Consider the following 25,195-nt stretch of genomic DNA (forward strand, 5'->3'; position numbering starts at 1 on the left):
AAACCTGCAAAGCATACTAACACATACCAACACATTAAGTGTAAAAGCGCCCTGAAAGAGACACTGAAGCGAAAAAAATTATGATAAAATGAATTGGTTGTGTAGTACGGAAAATTACTAGAACATTAGTAGTAAATAAAATATTCTCATATTTTTATTTTCAGTTATATAGTGTTTTTTATAACATTGCATCATTCTCTAATATTTGCAGTTTACACACTACTCAGCATTCTAAATAATTTTACAGAGCACGCCAGTGAACTTTTGAACTGTCCTCTAGTAGAGAGAAAAAGAAAATACAGTGACTGACATTTGAGATAACAAGCTTTAGAAGACAGAGCTCTCTGCGGCTTTGAAAATCGTGGAGCTCAATGGCTCTTATGCATAGATAACAACTGGAGGTTCCTTAACTCTTCCTTAACCTCTCTCCCTTAAAGGGACTCCGAGCAGTGCAGAAACTATGGAAAGATGCATATCATTTTAAAGCTCTCTTTCTCCTCTTTCCAATGATATATAAACCGCCGCCCTACGCCTTTTAGTTTTTGCTATTTTTGCGATTGAAATTGCCGCGGCCGCGATTTCAATCGTGAAAATAAAGAAAACTAAAAGGCGTAGGGCAACGATTTAGGTGTCACCAGAAAGAGGAGAAAGAGAGCTTTAAAATGATATCCATCTTTCCATAGTTACATTGTATTACACAGGCCGACTTTTTCTGCTGAATGGAGCTGCTGACACTGGGGAAAGTGTCGTCCTGTGTAATACAAGTAACTATGGAAAGATGGATATCATTTTAAAGCTCTCTTTCTCCTCTTTCTGGCGACACCTAAATCTTCGCTCTACACCTTTTAGTTTTCATTATTTTCGCGATTGAAATCACGGCCGCGGCAATTTCAATCGCGAAAATAGCGAAAACTAAAAGGCGTAGGGCAGTGGTTTATATATCATTGGAAAGAGGAGAAAGAGAGCTTTAAAATGATATGCATCTTTCCATAGTTTCTGCACTGCTCGGAGTCCCTTTAACTCTTCCTGTACTGGAAACAATATTAGACTTATGTCTCTGCTCCTAATGTTTTATTTCTTAGCTGTACTTCACATACAAATCATTATATCATAATTTTTTTTTCTCGCTTCATTGTCTCTTTAACTGAGAATGGTAAGACTCCGGCAACAAGGTGATATGTTGGATCCAAAACAGCAAATGCATTATGTCAAAGTTCAGAAGTGCCAAGAGGTGTAATAAATGGGTGGCTTATTCTACCACTATCAATTAAGTGAAATATGATTGGTTCTGGGGAAATTTTTTTCATTAATATGCTAGTAAAATATTATTATATGTGATTTGGTTACAATATTATCATATCCAAATGCAAACATGGAGGACAACACAAAAAACACCACATCACTTTTGTTTATTTTTCAACTTTGTTTTATTAAAGAAGAGGTAAAAATGTACACAAAATCCATTTAGAACATTTTTTGAGTATTATTTGTTCTAAGGTCAGAACCAACCCATGTTATGTACCTTTCCTCTTATCAGCAGGGGTGTTGCTTGGCTTTCTCCTAGACACCAAAAAGAAAGGAATGCATGGTGTGCGTAGAACACAGTGGTGAAAAGTGGGCGGAGCCAAATATGCATGAAACTAGCTGCGGTGAAGCTCCAAGTCAGTGGACCTGTCCAGCAAAATTTTAAATTAAACCCCCTTTCCTTGAAAAAAAATAAGGCCTTCATTACCATAGCAACAGTCATATGAGACATAACAAAATAGACATTTTTCACAGCAACTACTTTGTAGATTATAATTAACGGGTTTATCCCCAACATGACAATTAGACAGCACATTTCTTCAAAAACACATAATCTAGCAGCTTGTTCACCAACCCACACAGTTAGCAGCATGTCCATCAAAAAGCATAATTTGTGTCAGCCTCGACCACAACAATCAAGCAGTGTGTCCCTCAAAAAAGTTATTATAGAGCATTTCCCCCCAGTCAAGATAATTAGGGAACGTATTCCCCCCAGTCAAGATAATTAGGCAAGGTATTCCCTCCAGTCAAGATAATTAGGCAAGGTATTCCCTCCAGTCAAGATAATTAGGCAAGGTATTCCCTCCAGTCAAGATAATTAGGCAATCCCCTTAAAACATAATTGGACAGCATGTCCCCTCAAACAATATAATTCAGCAGTATTTTTTCCACAAAGAAAAAAACACAATTAAGCAGTGGTCCCCATTTTCCCCCCAAAAAACATAATTAGGCAGGATTTCACATAAACAGGCAGAATGCCCCCACCTTTTCCAAACATAATTACGCAGAGCACACTGAAATCATAATTAGACAATGCCCCCCTCTAAATTAGTGTTGGGCGAACAGTGTTCGCCACTGTTCGGGTTCTGCAGAACATCACCCTGTTCGGGTGATGTTCGAGTTCGGCCGAACACCTGGTGGTGTTCGGCCAAACACCTGGTGGTGTTCGGCCAAACTGTTCGGGTTCGCCCGAACGGCTCAATGCCTGGCCGAACAGGGCCCCTGTTCGGCCGAACAGGGCCCTGTTCGGCCGAATACGGCCCCCCTATGGGGTCACAGGCATAAGGCCGAACCCCGAACTCCCCGAACATCCCGCTTTTGGGGGCCCTATGGGGTTGCATGCATAAGGGGGGAGCATGACCCGATCGCGGGGGGGGGGGGTCGGAAATTCCCCCCACCCCCTCCGCTAGCGCTCCCCCCTCTGCCCGCTTCCCCATACAAAAGTTTAAGGAAAGTAAAATAGTACCGGTGGAAGTGGCTGGCAGTGGCACTGTGAAGTGAGTGAGGAGGAGGAGTCCGGAGAGTGATGTGTTGAGGGAGGCCGGGCAGCGGGCGGTTCAGCGGTAGTACCCTTGTGGTACTTCCGCCCTTTCTCTGACCTCACGTCCTCTGCGTGATGACGCATACGAGGGTACGCGTGACGCGTACCCTCGTATGCAGAGGACGTGAGGTCAGAGAAAGGGGGGCGGAAGTACCACAAGGGTACTACCGCTGAACCGCCCGCTGCCCGGCCTCCCTCAACGCGTCACTCTCCGGACTCCTCCTCCTCACTCACTTCACAGTGCCACTGCCAGCCACTACCACCGGTACTATTTTACTCTCCTTAAACTTTTGTATGGGGAAGCGGGCAGAGGGGGGAGCGCTAGCGGAGGGGGTGGGGGGAATTTCCGACCCCCCCCCGCGATCGGGGCATGCTCCCCCCTTATGCCTGCAACCCCATAGGGCCCCCAAAAGCGAGATGTTCGGGGAGTTCGGGGTTCGGCCCGAACATGCCGAACATCGCGGCCATGTTCCCGAACCCGAACATCCAGGTGTTCGCCCAACACTACTCTAAATCATAATTAGGCATAGTCCCTTCCAAATCATGTAGAGTTTTCCCCTCAAACCATGATTAGACCATATTCTACCAAATCATAATCAAGAAAAATCCCCTCTGAAATAGGCAGTTACCTGTTCTAGGCAGCAATGCTCCACCATTCAGAAAAATACTGATTGCAGATTTAAGGCCTCATTCATTTAAGCAGCTGAAGGCATTTAATCCACCACCTATCAGTTGCCCTTGGGCACCGTCCAGGCACTTGTCAGTGCTCGGTACTAGCATTGGACAGGTGACCCCCCCCCCCCTCCATGGAGTCCCATCTGAGCACTGCCGCAGCCTTGGTCAGACACAACATGTCAAGGGATCTCTGCTTTGAAGTAACACTTGTATAGGTCTAGCACTGGCACACGTGGTGTTAAAAAACATTTGGTGGCATTTAAATTACACCTGAATGATGCTTGAAGGCAGCAGATGGGACACCGAACTGCTCCACAAGCACCTCTCCTAAATGAAAGAAGGCTAAGATGAGAAGGGTGCTTTGAGCTGCTTCACGTACATCTGTGCACAGCACCCATGATGGCACAGTGACTTCCAACAACTGCTAAGCTCCTAGCAATAGCTGCTTCTCCATGCTAAAACATGAATGGACACGTTATAAATATTTTTATTACATTTGTAATGGAAAGTGCTTATAAAATATCATTGTAAGCTCAAATAAATATTACATACTTTATTTTTTAATATTCCAATAAAAAAATGTGCCCTGTCACAAAGCCTTATCAACTCATTATCCACAATAAAGCTAGTATTTTTTATTCTGGCTGAACTTGGGGAACAGATGCCATTTTTCAACCAAACAAGCTATGTAGGTGTGTTACTATGTATTGGCTAGGAAGGCAGAACCTGAGAGCATGAGGCTACAGCCCCTGAACAAAGTTGGCACACAAGGTTCCTAACATTAGGAGGGGGGGGGGGATAATGGACTTCTGGTGGGGTTAATGGAAACCTTTGGAGGGAAATGTAAACATTTCAGTGCCAGGCCTCCCATTCAGAGTTATAGCGGTATTAAACTCTGACATAACATTTAATAAAAATGTGTTTTCCTACTTTTTATAACACGTAAAGTCATCATATTTGCTTTTATGCACAAGTTTTATTATTCATTTAGAAATCACAAGTTCTCAAAGTACAGTTAATTTGCTCTGAAAGCTGCAATTGCATTTTATTCATAGCTACAGTGTTTATATATTGTAATGTACCCAGTGAATTTTTCTCTGCTGTGTCTGATCTAGGAGTTTCTCCACTACCAGGAAATGTTTACATTCCTCTTTTGCCACAATTAAGTAAACACAAGATAATGTTATCACCTATTGGGATTCAGATCTCACTGCAGGGAGCTTTCTATTGAAAACATCCTGTGTTTAACTGTTTGAATGCTGTTCTGCAAAAAAAAAAAATTTGGTAGTATATTATATGCTGTAAACAATCTTTTAGAGCAAAGAAGAAATGCCGGGTTTCATAGTGCTTTAATGAAGTGGACAGAACATCGAAGGGCAGTACATTCAAAACTACAGTCTGCAAAGGTCTGCAGAGGGTTACTCTGATTGTGAAATTAATATTGACATGGATTTTATAGGGAAACACTACATAAAAAAACATTTCTGTGTTGTTTAGTTTTTCATTTAAATATTTTCTCAGTTTGTTATTAAACTTTTTTTTTCAAAGAGGAACTTCATTGAATATAGCTTAAAGAGGAACTCCAGTGAAAATAATGTAATAAAAAAAGTGCTTCATTTTTACAATAATTATGTATAAATGATTTAGTCAGTGTTTGCTCATTGTAAATTCTTTCCTCTCCCAGATTCACATTCTGACATGTATTACATGGTGACATTTTTACTGTGGGCAGGTTATGTAGCTGCTCCTAGCTGTTTTGGCCGTTACAGACAGCTGTAAACAGCCATTTCCTGTCTGTGAACATTGTTACATTGTGGCAGTTTGCCCAGAGTACCGCGGTACTCAGAGCTTCTTGTGGGAGGGGTTTCACCACAATATCAGTCATACAGCGTCCCCTGATGGTCTGTTTGTGAAATGCAATAGATTTGTCATGTAAAAGGGGGTATCAGCTACTGATTGGGATAAAGTTAAATTCTTGGTCGGAGTTTCTCTTTAATGAATAAAATTGCTAATTTTGTGCAATGTGAATTTAAAAATAGTTCAGTTAATGTTTTCCCATTTGTAAAGTCTTTCCCTTATCCTGATTTACATTCTTAATGTATCAATGTATTATAGATGGCAACTTATTTATTGCTGGAAAGCTGAAAAAAAAGCTGTGGACTCATGCAGTGTGCAGCACTTTGTGGATGCATAACATACTCGTGTAATGGCATCCTGCACAGTGATCATGGACGCTGTAATAGACTAAATCACCACCCAATGGGTTCAGTGGCATCCCCTTGATGACAGTCATTAAGCGATGCCTCTTCCTGCTCGCGACATCACGCGAATACATGACAAGAAGTAAGTGATCGCAATATTTTGCGCAGTCATCAGGGATCTTAACGATTCAATTTGCTGCGTCCGACAATTAACGATGCGTGATCGCAGCGGGTCACAACATCGTTTAACATGCTTATGTTATACGATGTTGCCCAATGTCGGGTAACTAAGCCGCAAGTATCGCCGGGTGGCTTTACAGTGTTCCATGTTTCCGCTTTGTCAATGGTGTCCTATAAATGACGCAATGAATGTGCATATGATGGGACATACTCATCAGAGAGGCTGGCTTTCATATTCATTTGGTGATTTTTTGTTGTTGTTGAATATATTTGTGCTCTACATTATATTGGAGACCACTGCAATGATGAGGGAGACAGTTCTTTATAACAATAGAATCTTCTGTTAGGTGGCACCTTGATTTTTGTATATTCTTGTTTACAAGTCACTAAAGGTAAAAGTGGCCTTAAAAATAGATTGCATGTCATGTTTGTGTACGTGCATATCTAAATAAATAGGTCTCACTGGCCCTTGGAAGCAAGGACTATCAGAAAAAGAGGCTTCCGGTGCAGAAAAGTAGGACAACCCTCTTGTACAACCATATAAATATACCACGTTGCTGAAAATGTATAGCACACTGATATAAAAAGAGGCACTGTTTTTGCAGGTGGCAGAAGAGAATCTGGTACCGTTCGTAAATTATGCCCATACCTAACATTTATTGTTGAGCTTGATTTACAAATTTAACCAAAGCAAATGATGTCTTCTCCCCACAGACATACACCAATAATGATTTGTGTGAATAAACAGTGATGTGGTTGTTCTTCCAAGTCGAATGTATGGTTTGATTGTAGAAGTCAAGTTCCTGATGATACAAAATGCATCTCTGTGTTAACAGCAGCCACAGTGAGGTTCTCAACTCTCGGCTTGAATATGAAAGGAAAGGCTTTCTTGAACGATTTCCGGAAGTTAGCCCCCATGAAAGCATACACAATCGGATTGACAGAGGAATTGGAATAACACATGCAGTGTGCAAAGATCTTCAGTTTGTAGGTTTCATAGCTGATCTGGAAACTGGAATCAAAGGCCTGGAACATAATAAAGAGCTGGATTGGCCCCCAGCAGATGGTGAAGAGTAGAACTATAACCACAACCATCTTGGATATCTTTGCTCGCACAGCCTCAGATCTCTCCGCTAAGAGCTGAACCTAAAGAAAGCAGAGCACATGGTAATGTGCATAGTCAGTTTCATTGTTTTGCATCTTTCAGCTATAACATGACTTGTCAACTTTGGGTATTTCATAGGGAGGAACTAGTTTTTTAACTTATTCATTGTTTTTTAGTTAAATATAGAAAAATAGCAGATGATTTTTAGTGGATCCATGATAGGTCAGCAGGATTCTTTTATGTTTTTTTATGTGTTTTACTTAGTACAATGCTATGTTAACACTAAAAAAACTATAAAACTAATAGCGTAAAGCAGTTCTACTACCCTTAAAGTGGAATTAAACCCAGCATTTCTTCTTTGCTCTAAAAGGTTATTTATAGCATATAATATACTAAACAACAAAAAGTTTAGAAAAAAGACTGGCACTAGATGCCAGCTGAGTAATCACTCACTGGCTGCACCGGATCCTGTACTCCATGCCAAACGTGAGTCTCAGAGAGTAATCAGTTCATACAAACAGAAGAGAAGATCGAGGCACTGTATATGAAAAAACAGAATACCTTTTAATCAAACCCCCATTGTGTACCCAGATGTCTGTTCACCGTTGATTAAAAGGTATTCTGTTTTTGCATATACAATGCCTCGATCTTCTCTTCTATTTGTATATAATATACTAACACAATTTTTTTTAGTAAAACAGCATTCAAAGGGATAAATCACAGGACTGACTTTTTCTCCTGCAGGGGCAGCAGCATCCAAAATGGTGATAACCTTATCTTGTATTTACATTCTTCACTTGATACAATTAAGTAAACATTCTCTGACTGTGCAGAAACTTCTGCTAATGAGTCCTGAACTGAAATACTGCTCAGCAATCATTACTGGGTGCATTTACAATAGAAATACAACAGTTATGAATAAAATGCACCAGCAGCTTTCAAAGTAAATAAGCTGGAGTTTGGAAACTTATAATTTCTAAATAAATAATAATACTTGTGCACAAAAGAAAATGTGATAATTGTCTGGGTTATAAAAAGTAGGAAAATGCATTTTTATTGAATATTTTGTCAGTTTAAAACCGCTTTAATAAGTGATCTATGCAAATATACAGTGCATAAGCTTGATTGGTTGGAAATAATGATCCAGTAGACACACTAGGGACCATATGCAATTAGCTTTTTCTCCTTAGTTTTCTCGTAGGTGATATTTTAACAATTGTCAATAAAATGCCTGTTAAACCACCAGCAAGCAGATAATACTCAAACTAATTTTGATAGTACTTTTTCACCTACTTGGTACGTTTTTAGTTGCAAACTGCTGAAAACTTATTTTAAATAGAAGATGAAAATTATCTCCTGGAGAAAATGCAGGAGAAAAACAAAATTGCGCATAGGCCTAGCTGTCAGTCTTTCTGTACTGACAGGCACTCTCTGAAACCAACAAGTGTACTTCTTCTAGGGTAGAGCAAATATAAGATTGTAAAGAGTTTATACTGTTCCAGTACCTAAACTACAATTCAATTACTTATTAGATAACTATTAAAAACTGCTACAAAGAATAAGTGTGGTTACAGTGCGCACTGGTTAAAAAATGCTTCAGATAAACCCTTCTAGCACTCTCCTGCAATTTATTTACATATTATTATATATATGATTAACGCTGCCTCTGTTCACAGACATTGTTAATGGTAACTGTTAGACAAACACCTCTATTCATTTCAGTAGACAAGCCATCTAACGCTAACAACACAGAGCCTTGGGGCAGGTGTGTGGTAAGTAAATAAACTACCTGTATATTCTAGATTGCTGCAAGCACTTCCTGAATCTTCAGGTGTCATCAAGTGTACCTATTTGAAAAGGGAATTTATGGGAGGGTGTAGTGGAACTATAAGGAACGTTTAGGATAAGAGTGTTTTGTAAATATAAATCCTGTAAAGCAGTTTTGGAAGCTGATATATAAACATTGTCAGAGTGTCATCTCTTTCTTCTTACAGTGTTTACAGTGTTGTAAGGGGTCGGAAACGTTCATAGCTTTTATTTACTGTCCTGACTAGAGAAGGTTGCCCTTATTTTCTCTCGCTGGACCTTCATGGAATTTGGGCCTTTCAAAATGAAAACTGGTATTCCAGGGCCAAACAAACAATTTGGGCGCAGGCGGCAAATGGGTAATTTGGGCGCCATCATAGGCACCAATGTTAAAATAGAGGGATACTGGCTATAGCTGAAAATTTGGGCGTGGGGGGCAGATTTGCGCTACATAGTATATATTTCTTTCTTGTTCTCTTTTTAATTATTAGAATCAAGAATCAATTGACGACAGAATGAAACAGTACATTGTGTACTGTTGATATATGTAGGAATATTGTACTCCTTGGAATCTCAGCTGCCGTTTCTGTACTACAGAACAAAGCTCTGCTGGTAGCATTTTGGTGCATTACTGCATGCTTTGAGTTGGAATACAGTTGAAGGGACAGCATTGCACAACATATCAATGTGTGTGAACGAATCCATCCAAGTATGGAATACAGGACAATAATGTCACTTCTAAAAGACTCAATAAATGGGGTCTTTGCATATTATTGTTCCGGCTTACCTGATAGTTGTTATCAATTGGCTCTACAACAGGCCTGCCCATTCTTTTCAGCATAAAAGCATAACATATACAGATTGTTAGCAGTGGTAACAGATACACCACTAGAAATGTGTATAGTATGAAAGCTTTTTGATGGATGGCAGTAGGGAAGGCTTCTGTGCAGTGTGTCTGTGGTCCATACCAGTATCCAGTACTTAGTTTCTGATACATTGCACAAGGAATGGATAATACAAAGGAACCTGCAAAGAAACACAACATCATGTTTAAATGTTAGTACTAACTATCATGTTTATATAATAGAAAGGTCCTCATGACATAACAGACGGTTAGGTACACATATAAAATTAAATTCAATTTTTTTGTGAAAAACCCAGTGCTTTTTGATAAGTAGCAAATAGTTAATCTTGATTGTTTTAAGATTTATTTGTATAGTCATCATCCTGATCATCAGAGAAGGGATGTTATGCCTGCAGGTTGCCAGATGTATCCTTTTAGGCGCCATGCACGAGTTATCTTATAGCAGATAAGACAGTGCAGCAGTGCTGAGGAGTATGCTTGGGATGCCATGTGGTCACGTGATCACACAATCACATCACTCATGATCACTGAATCAAATTACTTTTGGCTTTATAGGAATTACAAAAGTACTCTATCTTTTCTGCATTTCAACACTGCCCTCTATTGGGGAATACACAGTACTATATTCCCTCCTACTCTACCTACTACTAGGGATGAGCATTCGCATTTGGAACGGCGTTCAGAATTCTTTGCATCAGAACTTGAATCTTTACATGTGCAGACCGCAGCAGGGGGGATAATTCACCTTTGTTGCCCTCCTCTAGCCTCTGCACTCCATGTCACATTCCAGATCTCCGATACTTCTACTTTTACAGCCAAAAAAAGGACGTTTCGGAGAGCTGGAATGTGACGTGGAGCACACTGACCAGAGGAGGCAACAAGGTGAGTTAAACCCCTGCCGCAGTCTGCATATGTAAAGATTTTGCATTTTTGTCATGCAATTTTGCAACTGCGCAAAACTACAATATAATTTTGATTGTGATTTTTTTTTAACATGGAAGAAGAGCAAAAACAGAAATGTGAATGAACGGAAAAAAAATCCCAAATTTCAAGTAGCCCCTTGACTTTCATTAAATGTGCGGTGGTGCATGTTTCATGCAATGCAGCAATAAAAAAAAAGTGCAATTTTTGCACAGTTTGCATCCCGCCTAAGTGAGCTTCTTAGTACGGTAGCAAGGCAATATCATGAATAAGAAATTAAATTTAATTTACTAAAATAAATGGTCCTGGAGCACTTACAAGTTGCATGTCAGTAGTTAATTGGTGGTTAAAAGGTTAAAATATGGTCGATAAACTAAATGATTGCTATGTTTTTTATCCTAACTGACGCTGCTTCATTTAAAAAAAAAAAAACTGTTTGAAAAATTTGCAGTCCCTATATTTATAAAGCCTTTTCAAACTATATCAAATTGTTTTTGCCATTTTCATTGAAATGCATGCCATAAACAGCAATGAAGAAGAGAGAGGTTTTCACTTTTGTTGCAAGCCAACACTTTAAAGTACACTCAGTTACTGCCATATTTATTTCCTTTTAAGCAATAACAGTTGCCAATGCAATGGGAAATAAGGCACATTAAAGGGAATGAGTCCTAGGGGTTGGCATAGAGATATAGTGGATAAGCGGTTTGTGGACATTTTTTTAGGTTTACTGTGACATAATATGCAGAATTTGTCACTGTGGATTTCTTTTCTTTCAGTAGAATGTAGTTTTTTCTCATCCTCTAATGAGTAAAAGTCTAGAAATAGTTCCATCAATTTCTTAAAGGGAAGCTCCAAGGTGAAAAAGAAAACCCTTGGCAGCCGATATGTCCCTCGCTGCAGCTCCCTCCGCTCCCATTTAGTGGCCTGGGGTCCCCTCCGTTGGAAAGGTCGACCTTGCCAGGTCGGCATCTTCTGTGCCGCTGTGAGTGCGTGGCTACGCCGCTTGCGCTCACATGGCATGAAGCGTTCTACGCAGAACGCTCCAGACCACGTGAGCATGATCTTGAGTACCGTGGCTTGGATCTTCCCTTTAACCATTTCAGCCCGCAGGGATTTTTCACCTTATGCACCAGAGCAATTTTCACCTCCCATTCATTCGCTAATAACTTTATCACTAATTATCACAATTTATTGATCTATATCTTGTTTTTCTGCCACTAATTAGGCTTTCTTTGGGTGGTATATTTTGCTAAGAATAATTTTTTTATAAATGCATTTTAACAGGAATATTAAGAAAAAAATGGAAAAAATTTATTAATTCTCAGTTTTCAGCCATTATAGTTTTAAAATAATACATGCTACCATAATTAAAATCTATGTATTTTATTTGCCCGTTTGTCTCGGTTATTACACCATTTAAATTATGTCCCAATCACAATGTATGGTGCCGATATTTTATTTGGAAATAAAAGTGCATTTTTTTTTCATTTTTGCGTCCATTACTATTTACAAGCTTATAATTTAAAACTTGTGCGTAGTAAACCCCCTTCACATGCATATTTAAAAAGTTCAGACCCTTAGGTAACTATTTATGTTTTTTTTTTTAATTGTAATTTTTTTTTTCCATTATTGGGTAATTTTTTGGTGTTGGGAAATAAACAGTTAATTTTAAATGTTATAATGTGTGTAAATTGTCTTGAAAAATGTATGTAGATGTAGTTTTACTATTTGGCCACAAGATGGCCACATTGAGGTTTTTCTTTTTTAATGTCCTCCTCGCTTCCCGGAAGCATAAGGAGGACTGAAAACTTTTTTCAGAAAAACTGCGGTCTTTGATAAGATTTTTCTGCTGGGGACTTAGATCGGTGAACGGGAACCATGTTCCCTTTCACTGATCTCAGGGCTATGGGGAACATCACGGGGGCACAGGGGCGTGCTCACAATCGCGTGCGGGAAAGCACCGAAGCGCTCCACTGCAGCAGAGCAGGTGCCTGGACGTGATGATCATGTCCGGGTGGCTGAAATGGTTAAAGAATGTGTCCCTGGTTCAGTATATTTAGGGCAGTACAGCAGGAAGTGATTCTCCTCCTTGAGTGTCTTCTGCTGACAGTGTTGGCTTAGTCTATTCTCTAGTCACACACTGGAAACAAGTATGCAGCTAATCCAGTCAGACATGATTCAGAAGACCTGACCTGAAGGCTTGTTCAGGGTCTATGGCTAAATGTATGAGAAGCAGGGGATCAGCTGGACAGCCAGGAAATTTGCATTGTTCATTTCATTTATGTATTATGCACTTCTGCAGTTTATGCTAAGCAATGTTGTCCATTTGAGGGTTGTTGTTGTTGTTGTTAATCTTTGCCCAGGTAGTCTAACTCCTTAATGGTGGCACATGCCATTGCCAGAAGGTTTTCTCTTCCTCCTAGCATAGTCTCAAGGGCATGAAGGAGATTCCAGGAGACAGGCAGTTACTGTAGGAAAGCTAGAGAGGGCTGTAGAAGGTCCTTAACCTATCAGCAGGACATGCTCCTTTTGGCCAGCAGGAACAGGATGAGTACTGCCAGAGCCCTAGAAAATGATGTCCAGCAGGTAAGAATGTCTCTGTGCAAACAATCAGAAACAGACTTCATGAAGGTGGCTTGAGGGCCTGGCATCCTCTACTGAGCCTTTTGCTCACTACCCAGTGCCAGGGAGATCAGTTCAGTCATAGACTACCAGAATGGGCAGGTCCACCAATGGCACTCTGTGCTTTTCACAGATGAGAGTCAGTTTATTCTGAGCCAATGTGATGGATGTGAAAGGGTCTGGAGAAGCAATGGAAATGTTATGTTGCCTTTAACATCATTTAGCTTAACTAGTTTGGTGTTGGGTCAAGAAGAAGCATATCCATTGAGGGACGCATAGACCTCTACTGGATAGTCAATGGCACATCAACTGCCATTAGGTATTGAGATGAAATCTTTGGAAATCTTTGCAAATCTTTGCACCCTTTGTCACACCCTGCACTGGTACAGTATGTTCAGGTTTCCTTTTGGTGCATGACAATGTGAGAGTGTGCAGGCAGGAGTATTAGGGAATTGACACCGTTGACTAGACCCCATACTCCCCTGACTTAAATTCAAATTATGAACCAAACACCTCTAGGACATTATGTCTTGGTCTATCATCACCACCAGCTTTCAATTTAGACTGTCCAGAAACTCGGCAATGTCCTAGTCCAGATCTGGGAAGATATCTCCCAGGACACTATCCATTGGGCATGATTTACTAAGACAAATAGCATGCCTTATCAGAGATAACACACCTTATCAAAGTTAACACGCCTTATCAGAGTAGCATAGCGAGCGCTACAAACTTATGGCAATGACAAGAGCTCCACTCGTTCTGCCCTGAGCCCCTGCGGGTTCATAGTGCTCGCTATGCTACTTTCATAAGGCATGTTAACTGTGATAAGTAGAGATTGCTCGAACCTCCGATTTTAGGTCGCGAACCTCAAACGTGAACTTCCGCAAAAGTTCGGGTTCGCGCGAACTTCACGATCCGCATTAGACTTCAATGGGCAGGCGAACTTTCAAAACTTCAAACACTCATTCTGGCCACAAAAGTGATGGAAAAGATGTTTCAAGGGATCTAACACCTGGAGGGGGGCATGGCGGAGTGGGATACACGCCAAAAGTCCTGGGGAAAATTACAGATTTGACGCACAGCAGCGTTATAATCCCTAAAAGGCAGAAATCACATTGCATTGCTAAATTGGAGGCCTAAAATGCTTGAAAACATCTTGCGTGTGTATATATGGACACAAAGTATGCGGTGGAGCACACGCTGGATAGGGTGGCGTGCCAATACCTCAGTCCCTGTGCCTCCAGGGAACACAGATGCACACACCGAAGAAGGTCGGCACCGCCAGTAATGTAAATAGCTCTTTTAATAGAACATGGCAGCAATGACAGACGCTGTTTCGGGTTACAAACCCTTTCTCAAATTGCTCAAAAGCCAAACAACGTTGTTGTTGGTTGTTTGGCTTTTGAGCAATTTGAGAAAGGGTTTGTAACCCGAAACAGCGTCTGTCATTGCTGCCATGTTCTATTAAAAGAGCTATTTACATTACTGGCGGTGCCGACCTTCTTCGGTGTGTGTATATATGGACAAGCAGGTAGTGTAAGTAGTGTACTGCTTCACACTGACAGACCAAACGCACTGTGTAACGCACCGAAAATAGCTGTTTGTGTAGTGATGGTCGTGCTGGACTGCTGCGCACCATGGCGAGATTGCTCTTCCTCAGTGATGTCAGGTAATGTCTGACTGCCTTATCATCTTTTGATGGTTCTTTCTCTACCATTGTTAAAGTTTGCATCTATTTTTGTAAATTACTTTTTTCTGCTGGCTGTTCAGTACCTTCAACGAGAATCTGTTATGGAGGGCAAGTCTGGCATCCATTCAACTGTGTGATAAACTTTCTTTGGTACTTTCTCAGTACCATGGTGACCACGGGTATTGGGTCGGGAATCAAGGTTCAATTCTGGTCCAGAGTGGGAACCTGAGAAACGGCTACCACCACCACACATCCAAGGAAGGACCCAATGTGTGTAATGTACCTGCCCTGACCGTGCTTTGCAGACCAGTCATCTATGGTCAGATGGACCCTTGACCCATTGCTGTGTGCCAGAGATGACACCACTTGCCTTTCAACATCACGGTATAGTTTGGGTATCGCCTTTTTTGAGAAATAATTGCGGCCTGGTATCTTCAACTGTGGTGGCCCAATCGCCATACATTTTCGGAAGGCCTCAGAGTCCACCAGCTGGTATGGTAACAGCTGGTGAGCTAACAGTTCCACCAAGCCAGCTGTCAGACGCCGGGCAAGGGGGTGACTGGCACAGTGGCTTCTTCTGCTCAAAGATTTCCTTCACGGCACGGACACCTGGCTGTGCTGTGGGCAAAGGAGCAGATATGGCTACCACCACACATCCAAGGAAGGCAGCAGGCATGGCACGCAAGTCCCAACTTAGGGAGGTAGTGATGAAAAATAACAATACAGGAAGACTCTTTCGAGGCCCTGCTATATAATGATGAGGCGAATACACTTGAAATCCTTTAATGACAATCTGTTATGGAGGGCATACATTCAAGTGAAAGGTATGCACTAACTGCCAGGTATAATACAATGTGCAGTCACAGATGCAGTGAAAGGTATGCACTGACTGATATAATAATACAATGTGCAGTCACACAGATGCAGTGAAAGGTATACACTGACTGCTGGTATAATATAACGTGCAGTTACACAGATGCAGTGAAAGGTACTGACTGCTGGCATAATACAACGCGCAGCCACACAGATGCAGTGAAAGGTATGCAGTGACTGCAAACAGCTGTTTGTGTAGTGATGGCCATGCTGGACTGGTGCACACGATGGCGAGAGTGCAGGCGATGGAGGTTTTCAAGCCCATATGGTCGCGCTGAGGTAGCTCAATGACAAAACAACAGTGACTGTCCAGCTGATCAAATTTGTCTGTCCACAATGAAGCAATGACCTTATTATCCTGGGTCAGGTGTGCCCCCCAACACACTCATATAGTCAGCGGTCATTGCTTCATTGTGATACGCAAGCCCCTTCACCGCGGCAAGGTAACGATCATGAAGAGGAATTGACACATGTATACGCCTTTTGTTTTGCTGTTGCAGCCGCAGTGCAGCCAGAAAAATTAGGCAGGCATGTACGCACACCAGAAAAAATTGTTACTGTTTTTGTTAGCGGCCGCTGCTAGCAGCGGCCTTAGAAATTCAGGAATCCACCTGGAGTCCTGGACCCTGTTGGTGGTGGCGGAGAAGGCAGTCAAGCAGCCTGCAGGCAGAGATGCTGTGTGGGGACCGACTTAGTCTTGGGGCAGGCAGTCACACGGCGTGCAGGCAGAGATGCTGTGTGTGGGGACTGACTTGGTCTTCGGGCAGGCCTGACCGTGCTTTGCAGATCAGGCATTCGTGGTCAGTTGGACCCTTGACCCAACGCTGTGTGCCATAGTTGACACCACTTGCCTTTCAACATCATAGCACAGTTGGGTATTGCCTTTTTTGAGAAATAATTGTGGTCTGGTATCTTCCACTGCAGTGTGTGGCTTTGCTTTTGTGTGCTGCTTTTCATCAGGTGGTCATCCCATTGCAGTTTGTGCTTTGTCATCATGTGCCTTCGTAAGAAAGTTGTCCCTATGCGGGTCTTGGTCTTTCCACCGCTCAATTTTCGGTGGCAGAGAGTACAGATGGAATTGCTCTCATCTGAGGCAGACAAACAAAAAAATGTCCACACCGCTGAGCCCTGGGATGATGGCACTTGAGTGGCTGCCGACTGAGTGTTAAGTGGGGTGCCAGAATCAGTGCAGGAGGAGAAAGATATGTCACAGTTCCGTGCGGAAGCTGAGGAAGATGAGGTGTTCTGTGTTAAATAGTCAACCACGTCCTGACAATCTTGGGGGTTGATGGTATGTGCCTTCTGTACACTGTACTTTGGTCCAGGGCTGCACAAATTACAATAGCACCACCTCGAACAGACCTGCCGGTTGGCCTGCCTCTGGCTCTGCCTCTGCCTTTTGATTTTTCCATATTGGGGGGGGGGGGGGATGAAGTGAAAGGTATGCACTGACTTGACTAATACAATGTGCCGTGACACAGATGCAGTGAAAGGTATACACTGACTGCTGGTATGATACAATGTGCAGTCACACAGATGCAGTGAAAGATATCGACTGCTGGTATAATGCAATGTGCAGTCACACAGATCCAGTGAAAGGTATACACTGACTGCTGTATAATGATGAGACAAATACACTTGAAATCCTATAATGAGAATCTGTTATGGAGAGCCAGTCTGCCATCCATTTAAGTGAAAGGTATGCATTGACTGGTATAATGCAATGTGCAGCCACACAGGTGCAGTGAAAAGGTATGCACTGACTGCTGGTATATAAAACAGCGTGCTGTCACACAGATGCAGTGAAAGGTATGCAGTGACTGCTGGTGGAATAATGCAATGTGCAGTCACACAGATGCAGTGAAAAGGTATGCAGTGACTGCTGGTATAACAATGTGCAGTCACACAGGTGCAGTGAAAGGTATGCAGTGACTGTTGGTATAACAATGTGCAGTCACACAGGTGCAGTGAAAGGTATGCAGTGACTGCTAGTATAACAATGTGCAGTCACACAGGTGCAGTGAAAAGGTATGCAGTGACTGCTGGTATAACAATGTGCAGTCACACAGGTGCAGTGAAAGATATACAGTGACTGCTGGTATAACAATATAACAGACCTGCCGGGTGGCCTGCCTCTGCCTGTTTTGTACATATTGGAGGGGGATGAAATGAAAGGTATGCACTGACTTGACTAATACAATGTGCAATCACACAGGTACAGTGAAATGTATACACTGACTGCTGGTATAACAATGTGCAGTCACACAGGTGCAGTGAAAAGGTATGCCGTGACTGCTGGTATGGTATAACAATGTGTAGTCACACAGGTGTAGTAAAAGGTATGCAGTGACTGCTGGTATAACAATGTTACAGGTATGCACGGACTGGTATTACACAATACTATGTGCAGCTGTCACACACACAGGTACCGTGAACAGGTATGCAGTGACTGGTATATAATATAACACTGCGTGCTGTCACACAGGTGCACTGAACAGGTATGCAGTGACTGGTATTAATACAATGTGCAGCTGTCACACACACAGGTACAGTGAACAGGTATGCAGTGACTGGTATTACAAAAATGCAGCTGTCCCACACAGGTGCAGTGAAAGGTAGTCACTGAATTTGCTGGGCCTTGCACAGTATAGCAATTAGCAAGGGCCAGCTGCGACTGACAGGGCTGTATATGTAAGTGGGCCACACAAAAAAAAAACACATCAAAAGAACATTAGCTCTCAAAAGAGCTGTTTTGGGGTGCTTCTTAGCAATAAGTATCAGGAAGGAGCAAGCTAACAAGCCTAACAACAGCCTAACTAAGCTTTCCCTAATCTGTGCAGCAACCTCTCTCCCCTCTCTCACTACCTATGCAGCACACAAAGTGAGGAAATGGCCGACGCTGCTATTTTTTATTGGGGGGGGGGGCTCCAGGAAGGAGTGTAGCCTGATTGGCTGCCCTGTGTCTTTGACCGGTCAAAGTTTAGCCTAATGATGTAGTATAGGGGGCGGGTCGAACTCGCATATAGTTCGTGGTTCACCACGAACGCGAACCACCGATGTTTGTGCGAATCGGTTCACCGGCAAACCGTCGGGGCCATCTCTATTGATAAGGCGTGCTATTTGTCTTAGTGAATCAAGCCTATTGTCTCATTAACATGAATACTAGCACAAGGGGGGATATAAACTTCTAAGTACAATTTTGATTTGATTGAATAACATTTCGGCAAAATTAACTAACCTGCTGCATCATTTTTCCAATTTAATTTTCAGGGTGTTTTTTTAATTCAACTCTGTAGGTTTATCATTTTTATTTCCTTCATATTTTCATCACAATGTCATTCCTAACATACTATCCAGTCCATATTAGTATAGATATCTAGCATTTTTGTCCTTTTATCTGATGTGTTTTCATCTGATGTGTTTTCAAAGTGTTCATCTTTTAAGTAGTATATTATTTTGATGCTGCCATCTGCTGATATTGGCTTGCCTTTTGAAAATCCCAAGTGCGGCTCTGAACACAAATCTCTGACTAAAAGTAGCAGGCTGACAGTTTTTAAAGGACTGCTTAGGCTAACCTTATAACGCTGAATCAATATGAAAGGGTCCTATATGGCTCTGAAATGTTGCTGTATGATGTTTATATTGCGATAAAGGTTGCACAGTAAGCTGGAATATGGTGGTGTGATATGAAAGACATGAAATGTGAATTTTGAGGTATAGCTATATAGAAGTATATTTTCAAGGAGTGTTGGAAACATATACCCATGGCATTTTTTTAAAATTACCGTATATATTTTATTACATTGTGAATGCAAAATACAAGGAAAAGAAAATAACCATGGCAGTTAGGCTACAGGTAGGCGCACCTTATGTCTTGCTTTTAACCTCCCTGGTAGTATGATTATTTCTGGATTTTAGGGTCTTTTCAGCACGTTTCAGACCCTAAAATCAGGGGAAAAAATCATACCGCCAGAATGCCTGCAGCAGCCCCAGCACTTACCTCCATGGAATCCAATGGTGCAATTTTCCCTCCGTCCTCTGGGTAGCGCTGTAACCCTGTAGTGAGATTGTGATTCAGAGCCTCCGAGGACAGGAAGGAGAATGGCTGCCAGGGTCTGGATCCCTTGGGAAGTGAGTAAAAACACCTGCTGCGTTCCATTGCTCTGCATTGAGCTGCCAGGGAGCTATTAACCTATTAACAGATTAGATACTAGATTAAATAAAACAATGGGCTGTAACTATATTCACAAAGCATTGGTAAAAACCAGGATTAGATTCCTGGTAATTCTATTTTTAATAACCCTCCAGGACAGATGAACATTGAGATAGGGCTCCGCCCCAGAACAGGAAACACCCAACGAGCTCTCTATAAATTTGTTACCCAGGTATCCCTACCTCAGTTGCACTCAATGACCTGAACCATGTAATGTAAGATACCTGAAATTCTCAACCCACATCAAAATTCCGTGATGCCTTAGGGGCAGGTAATAAGCCTGTCCTGGAGGGTTATTAAAAATAGAATTAACAGGAATCTAATCCTGTTTTTTTTCCTATAACCCTCCAGGACAGGTGAACATTGAGATGATGAACAAGAATCACCAACCTTAGGGCGGGACCACAGCCTGTAGAACCTTTCTCCCGGAAGATTGTTCTCTCTAAGCTTCTGATATAGATATTTTATCCATCTTGCGATTGAAGCTTTAGCCACCCTTTCTCCAATTTTTACTGCTGAGACGTTGATGAATAATGACCTTGATTTCCTAAACTCCTTCATTCTTTGCAGGTAAATCAATAAAAATCTTCTGACATAAATTTATGCCACTGTTTCTCCTTCGGGTTAGTGGCTTTACTACAAAATGAGGGCAATATAATCTCTTGCCCCCTACTGGATAACGTGTTGATACTTTCAGTGGAAATTCTGCCACCATCTTCAGTATCACTCTATCCTCGAATATCGAACATAATTGTTCCTCTATGTGCGCTAACTCACTAATTATTCTTTCAGAAGTTTGCGTAACTAAAAGATTGTTTTCATTGTTAAATTTCTTAACAATATTTTCAATATTTCTTCTCATGGTTCAAATGGATCCTCCAAGAGAATGTCTAAAACTAAAGATAAGTCCCATCTTGATCACAATTTCTTAATAATCAGTCTAGACCTCTCAACCAATTTTAAGAATCTAATTAACAATGGATCTACAGATAATCTCTCTTGTCCAGAAACACTGAGAGTGCTGCCACCTGTACTTTAATCGTACTTAGTGTTAATCCTTTATCTACTCCATCTTGTAGAAATTCCAGGATTGTTGCTAAATTGTTTAATTTAAAACCCATCCTATTCTTCCATAGACAAAATGTCTTCCAATATTTGGCATATATAGTTCTGGTAACCTTTTTCCTGCTGTTCAGAATTGTTTTAATCACTCTACTGGATAAACCTTTAGCCTTTAAAACATCCCCTTCAGATACCAGGCTGTGAGACGAAGGTTCTGGTTCTGGATCTGTATCGAATTTGCGTTCCTCTTGTGCTAACTACAGATCTCTGTGTAGTAGTGGCCATGGTTCTCTTGTCAGCATTTACAGTAGCAAAGGGTACCATGTCCTTTTTGGCCAATTTGGCGCTATGAGTATGAGAGAAATCCTTGATGATTTCAGTTTCTGCAATACTAAGGGAATTAATGGATAGTGGAAAACCATAAGCTCTTTCAAAGATCCAGTCCTGAGCTAGAGAATCTACTCCATAGGCTCCCATCGGATCTAGGGAAATGAACCTTTTGCACTGACTGTTCTTTAGATTGGCAAATAGGTCTATTTCTGGTTCTCTCCATTCTCTTGCTATAATCCTGAACACCTTTTGGATTGAGCATCAGTAGCAAAGGGTACCATGTCCTTTTTGGCCAATTTGGCGCTATGAGTATGAGAGAAATCCTTGATGATTTCAGTTTCTGCAATACTAAGGGAATTAATGGATAGTGGAAAACCATAAGCTCTTTCAAAGATCCAGTCCTGAGCTAGAGAATCTACTCCATAGGCTCCCATCGGATCTAGGGAAATGAACCTTTTGCACTGACTGTTCTTTAGATTGGCAAATAGGTCTATTTCTGGTTCTCTCCATTCTCTTGCTATAATCCTGAACACCTTTTGGATTGAGCATCAATTCGGAATTTGACATTCTTTGTCTGCTCAACAGATCTGCCATCTTGTTCAAAGTCCCTTTTAAATGGATCGCTGAAATTGAAAATAGGTTCCTTTCTGCCCAATCTAGAATTTTTAACGACAGTTCCAGTAATTTTTTGGATCTTGTCCCCCTCCTTGTCTCACTGGCGAATGAAGGGGGCTATTCTGCGTGTCTGGAACCCCCCCCCCCCCCCTGCACTGAGCTGTGTATTCAGCCAGGGAAGTCTGCATAATATAAACAGCCTCATTCTCCCTCCCTTCTTACTTCTGTCGCCTCCCTCCAGCTAATAGAATGAGAGAGGCAGCCGAGCCCACCCCCACAAGAAGCTGCAGCCTGCGTTAGTGAGAATGCTGATTCTCAAGTCCCCCGACTCTCCACAGCACAGAAGTGTCAGCTTAGCCAGGACTCAGACACCAGTCACTCTAGCCTGCCCTGTGCTGCAGTCTGCAGAAGCTGTGAGTATGTAACCTGGTATCTGGGAGGAACAGACCTTCTGGTGTTATCAACTCAGCTCTGCTAAAGGTAAATAAGTGCAGTAGATAAGAAAACACAAACAGTAACAAATCAGTGAAGCTGCAAACACTGCTACTATTTCATGATGCCTGTCAGAGCTTAAAGAGAACCTGTACTGAGTAAAAATATTTAAAATAAACACATGAGGTAACTTCAAATTAACATTACATAGTTACCTCACCATCAGTTCCTCTCAGAAGCTCACCATTTTCTTCTTACAGTGATCCCTTCCAGTTCTGACAACATTTTGTCAGAACTGAAATATACCAGTTGCTGTCAGTAAAATATCAGTTGCTGTTAGTTGTAGCTGAGAGGAAAACTGATGTACCAGGTAATGTCCATGTTTCCCTATGGCTCAAGTGGGCGATGTTACAGTTTAACTGTGTGCTGACCAGAAAGCTGTTATGGGTAATGGCCATTTTCAAAATGGAGGACGGAAAATTCCTTTGATCACAGTGAACAAACAGGACACGGGACAAGAGAAAGACACTGATGAGTAGACTACATGGAAGGTAAGTATGACTTGTGTATGCTTATTTTGACTTTTAATTTTCAGTTCAGGTTTTCTTTAAGCTTAGGCTATTTCCTGAATTTTAGCCTATAAATGTGTAAATGCCTTTTCCGTTATAAGTGCCCTGAAGTATGCCCTGAAACGCCTGTCTGTAGTGTAATGTAGGGCAGAAGAGGTTTACTTTATGTACATGATGCAATTAGAGGGCAGGCAAGCTGGTAAATATATACAGCATGATGCAGAGCTTGCCTGGACTCAGGGTATGTGGGCAATCATCTGTCTGGTCTCTCCCTATTGTTATAATAACTGCATATGTGGATAAGGTGTTAAACAAGATGAAAAGTTTTTGACAGTCCCTAGACTCCAGGAGGGCTTCTTTCTGACTTGTGTGAGAGACTGACAGGGACAGGAGTCCGATTACAGGCAAGTAGCCTGTCTGATGTGGGACTGCAATACAGATAAGTTCTCTGCTCATCTCAGGCTATTCTCAATTTCTCCACTCCTCTCTCTGGGCTAGTGCAACGCCAAAATGACAATAGCAATCACTAGCAATTTGTGAGTATGATTTTGTGAAGCGATTTTCAGAGAGATTTTTGAATGAATCGCTCAAAAACATGCTACATGCGGTATACGTGCGATTTTGAAAAAGTCACAACACTGCTGTGGGAACACTGTCATAGGGTAACATTAGCCAAGCGCTTTTCAAACCACTGTTGATTTGAAAAACGCTCAGAAGCTCTCTTGGTGTGCACCAGCTTCCCTCATTCACCTTTGTTTCCCTCTTCCCCTACTGCTGGGTGTGTCTTCTTGTCATACAGGAAAGCTAAATAAAAGTGCAATCCTGGTGAGGCAAATTATTATTATTTAGTATTTATATAGCGCCGCCATCTTCCGCAGTTGCATATATCCCTGCATCATATGACTATCGCTTGTGCTATGTGACACTATGGGCTTGATTCACAAAGCGGTGCTAACTGTTAGCACGCCTGTGAAAACCCCCTTAGCACGTCTAAACAAACTTTTCGCGCATAAAACTTTACGCGTGCAAAACTTTATGCGCATAAAACTTTACGCGCGTACTGCACAGAGCGCAGGGCGCTCCGCGCGAAGTACCCATTAAAGCCTATGGGACTGAGCACGCGTAAAACTTTACGCGCGTAAAACTTTGCGCGCGCAAAGTTAGCGCGTGATCTGATTGAGAAATCCAGTGCTAACCTACTTAGCACCCTGGTTAGCGCATCTAAAGAGTTTAGACGTGCTAAGTAGGTTAGCACCGCTTTGTGAATCAAGCCCAATGTGGCATATTCCACTGAATTGTCCAAACTAAGTCTATCTCCTGTTCCTCTCTCGGGGAGTTGTTCCAGTGCTGTTCCCCATTCAAATTTGCTGCTAGCAGAAGCCCTCAGAAACACTTGTGTCAATACTTCCAAAGATAGGCTGCTCCGTAATACGCCAGCGCACTTTTGTGCATGGGCAGTATGGAGCCACCTGTATTCAGAAGCACTCCAGGACATAAGTGCTTCTGGACCTTTCAGGAATCCCCCCCTTAAAAATCCTGCGTTTGCCCCTGTGTCTGTTAATATAAGAGGCTATGGTGATATTGTCTGATCAAATGTGAACATGATGACCTATAAGACTTTCTGCTGCCTAAAGTAACACTATGTCTACTGCTTTCAGTTCTCTGTAATTGGACGATTCTTGTTTTATCTGAATTGTTCAAGTTACCTATAGATATATACCGTCCACATGAGCGCCCCAACCTATTAGGCTTGCATCTATTGTTATTATATCTGTTATTGGAAGTCTCCAAAGCAGGGGCGCCTCTAGACTTTCTGTCACTCCAGGTAAGAAAACCTGTGGCGCCCCCCCCCCCCTCCCCAGCTGATCGGTGCGCTCCTCTTCAAGCATGAGCAGAGCCTTGCTGTACCCACATGAGCATGGCCGCGCTTGTGTAGTGTCTCAGAGCCGCTCATGCACAGGCGGATACGGCTTACTGCACAGGAATGGCTGTACTTGCGCAGGCGCTTTGCGGCTGCATTCATGCTTGAAGAGGAGCATGGCCCTAATCAGTTGGAGGGTACAGGCAAGTGGCAGGAAAAGACTGGCTCAGCACCCCCCTTTTCTGTCTGATGGGGTGAAGTTAGAGGCAGGGCCAGGGTCAGAGCCCTGCTTGTAAACGTAAGGGGGGAGAAATAGGTCCTCGCAGCACT

At 42.0% G+C, this 25,195-nt stretch overlaps 1 protein-coding gene across 2 annotated transcripts in view; it reads right to left on the reverse strand.

Annotated features, from left to right (window-relative positions):
* Positions 1 to 6,534: 6,534 nt before the first annotated feature.
* LOC137552945 (G-protein coupled receptor 54-like) overlaps positions 6,535 to 25,195 on the reverse strand; it is a 141,137-nt gene continuing 122,476 nt past the window's right edge. For both annotated transcript variants that reach the window (XM_068271422.1, XM_068271423.1), the window contains exons 4-5: positions 9,600 to 9,838; positions 6,535 to 7,047 (exon numbers count right to left, since the gene is read on the reverse strand). In XM_068271422.1, the coding sequence (XP_068127523.1) occupies positions 6,697 to 7,047; positions 9,600 to 9,838 (590 nt within the window). In that variant the 3' untranslated portion in view covers positions 6,535 to 6,696. The remainder of the gene's footprint in view (positions 7,048 to 9,599; positions 9,839 to 25,195) is intronic.

The sequence above is a fragment of the Hyperolius riggenbachi genome, chromosome 1, assembly GCF_040937935.1.
Source record: "Hyperolius riggenbachi isolate aHypRig1 chromosome 1, aHypRig1.pri, whole genome shotgun sequence".
NCBI classification, from domain to species: Eukaryota; Metazoa; Chordata; class Amphibia; order Anura; family Hyperoliidae; genus Hyperolius; species Hyperolius riggenbachi.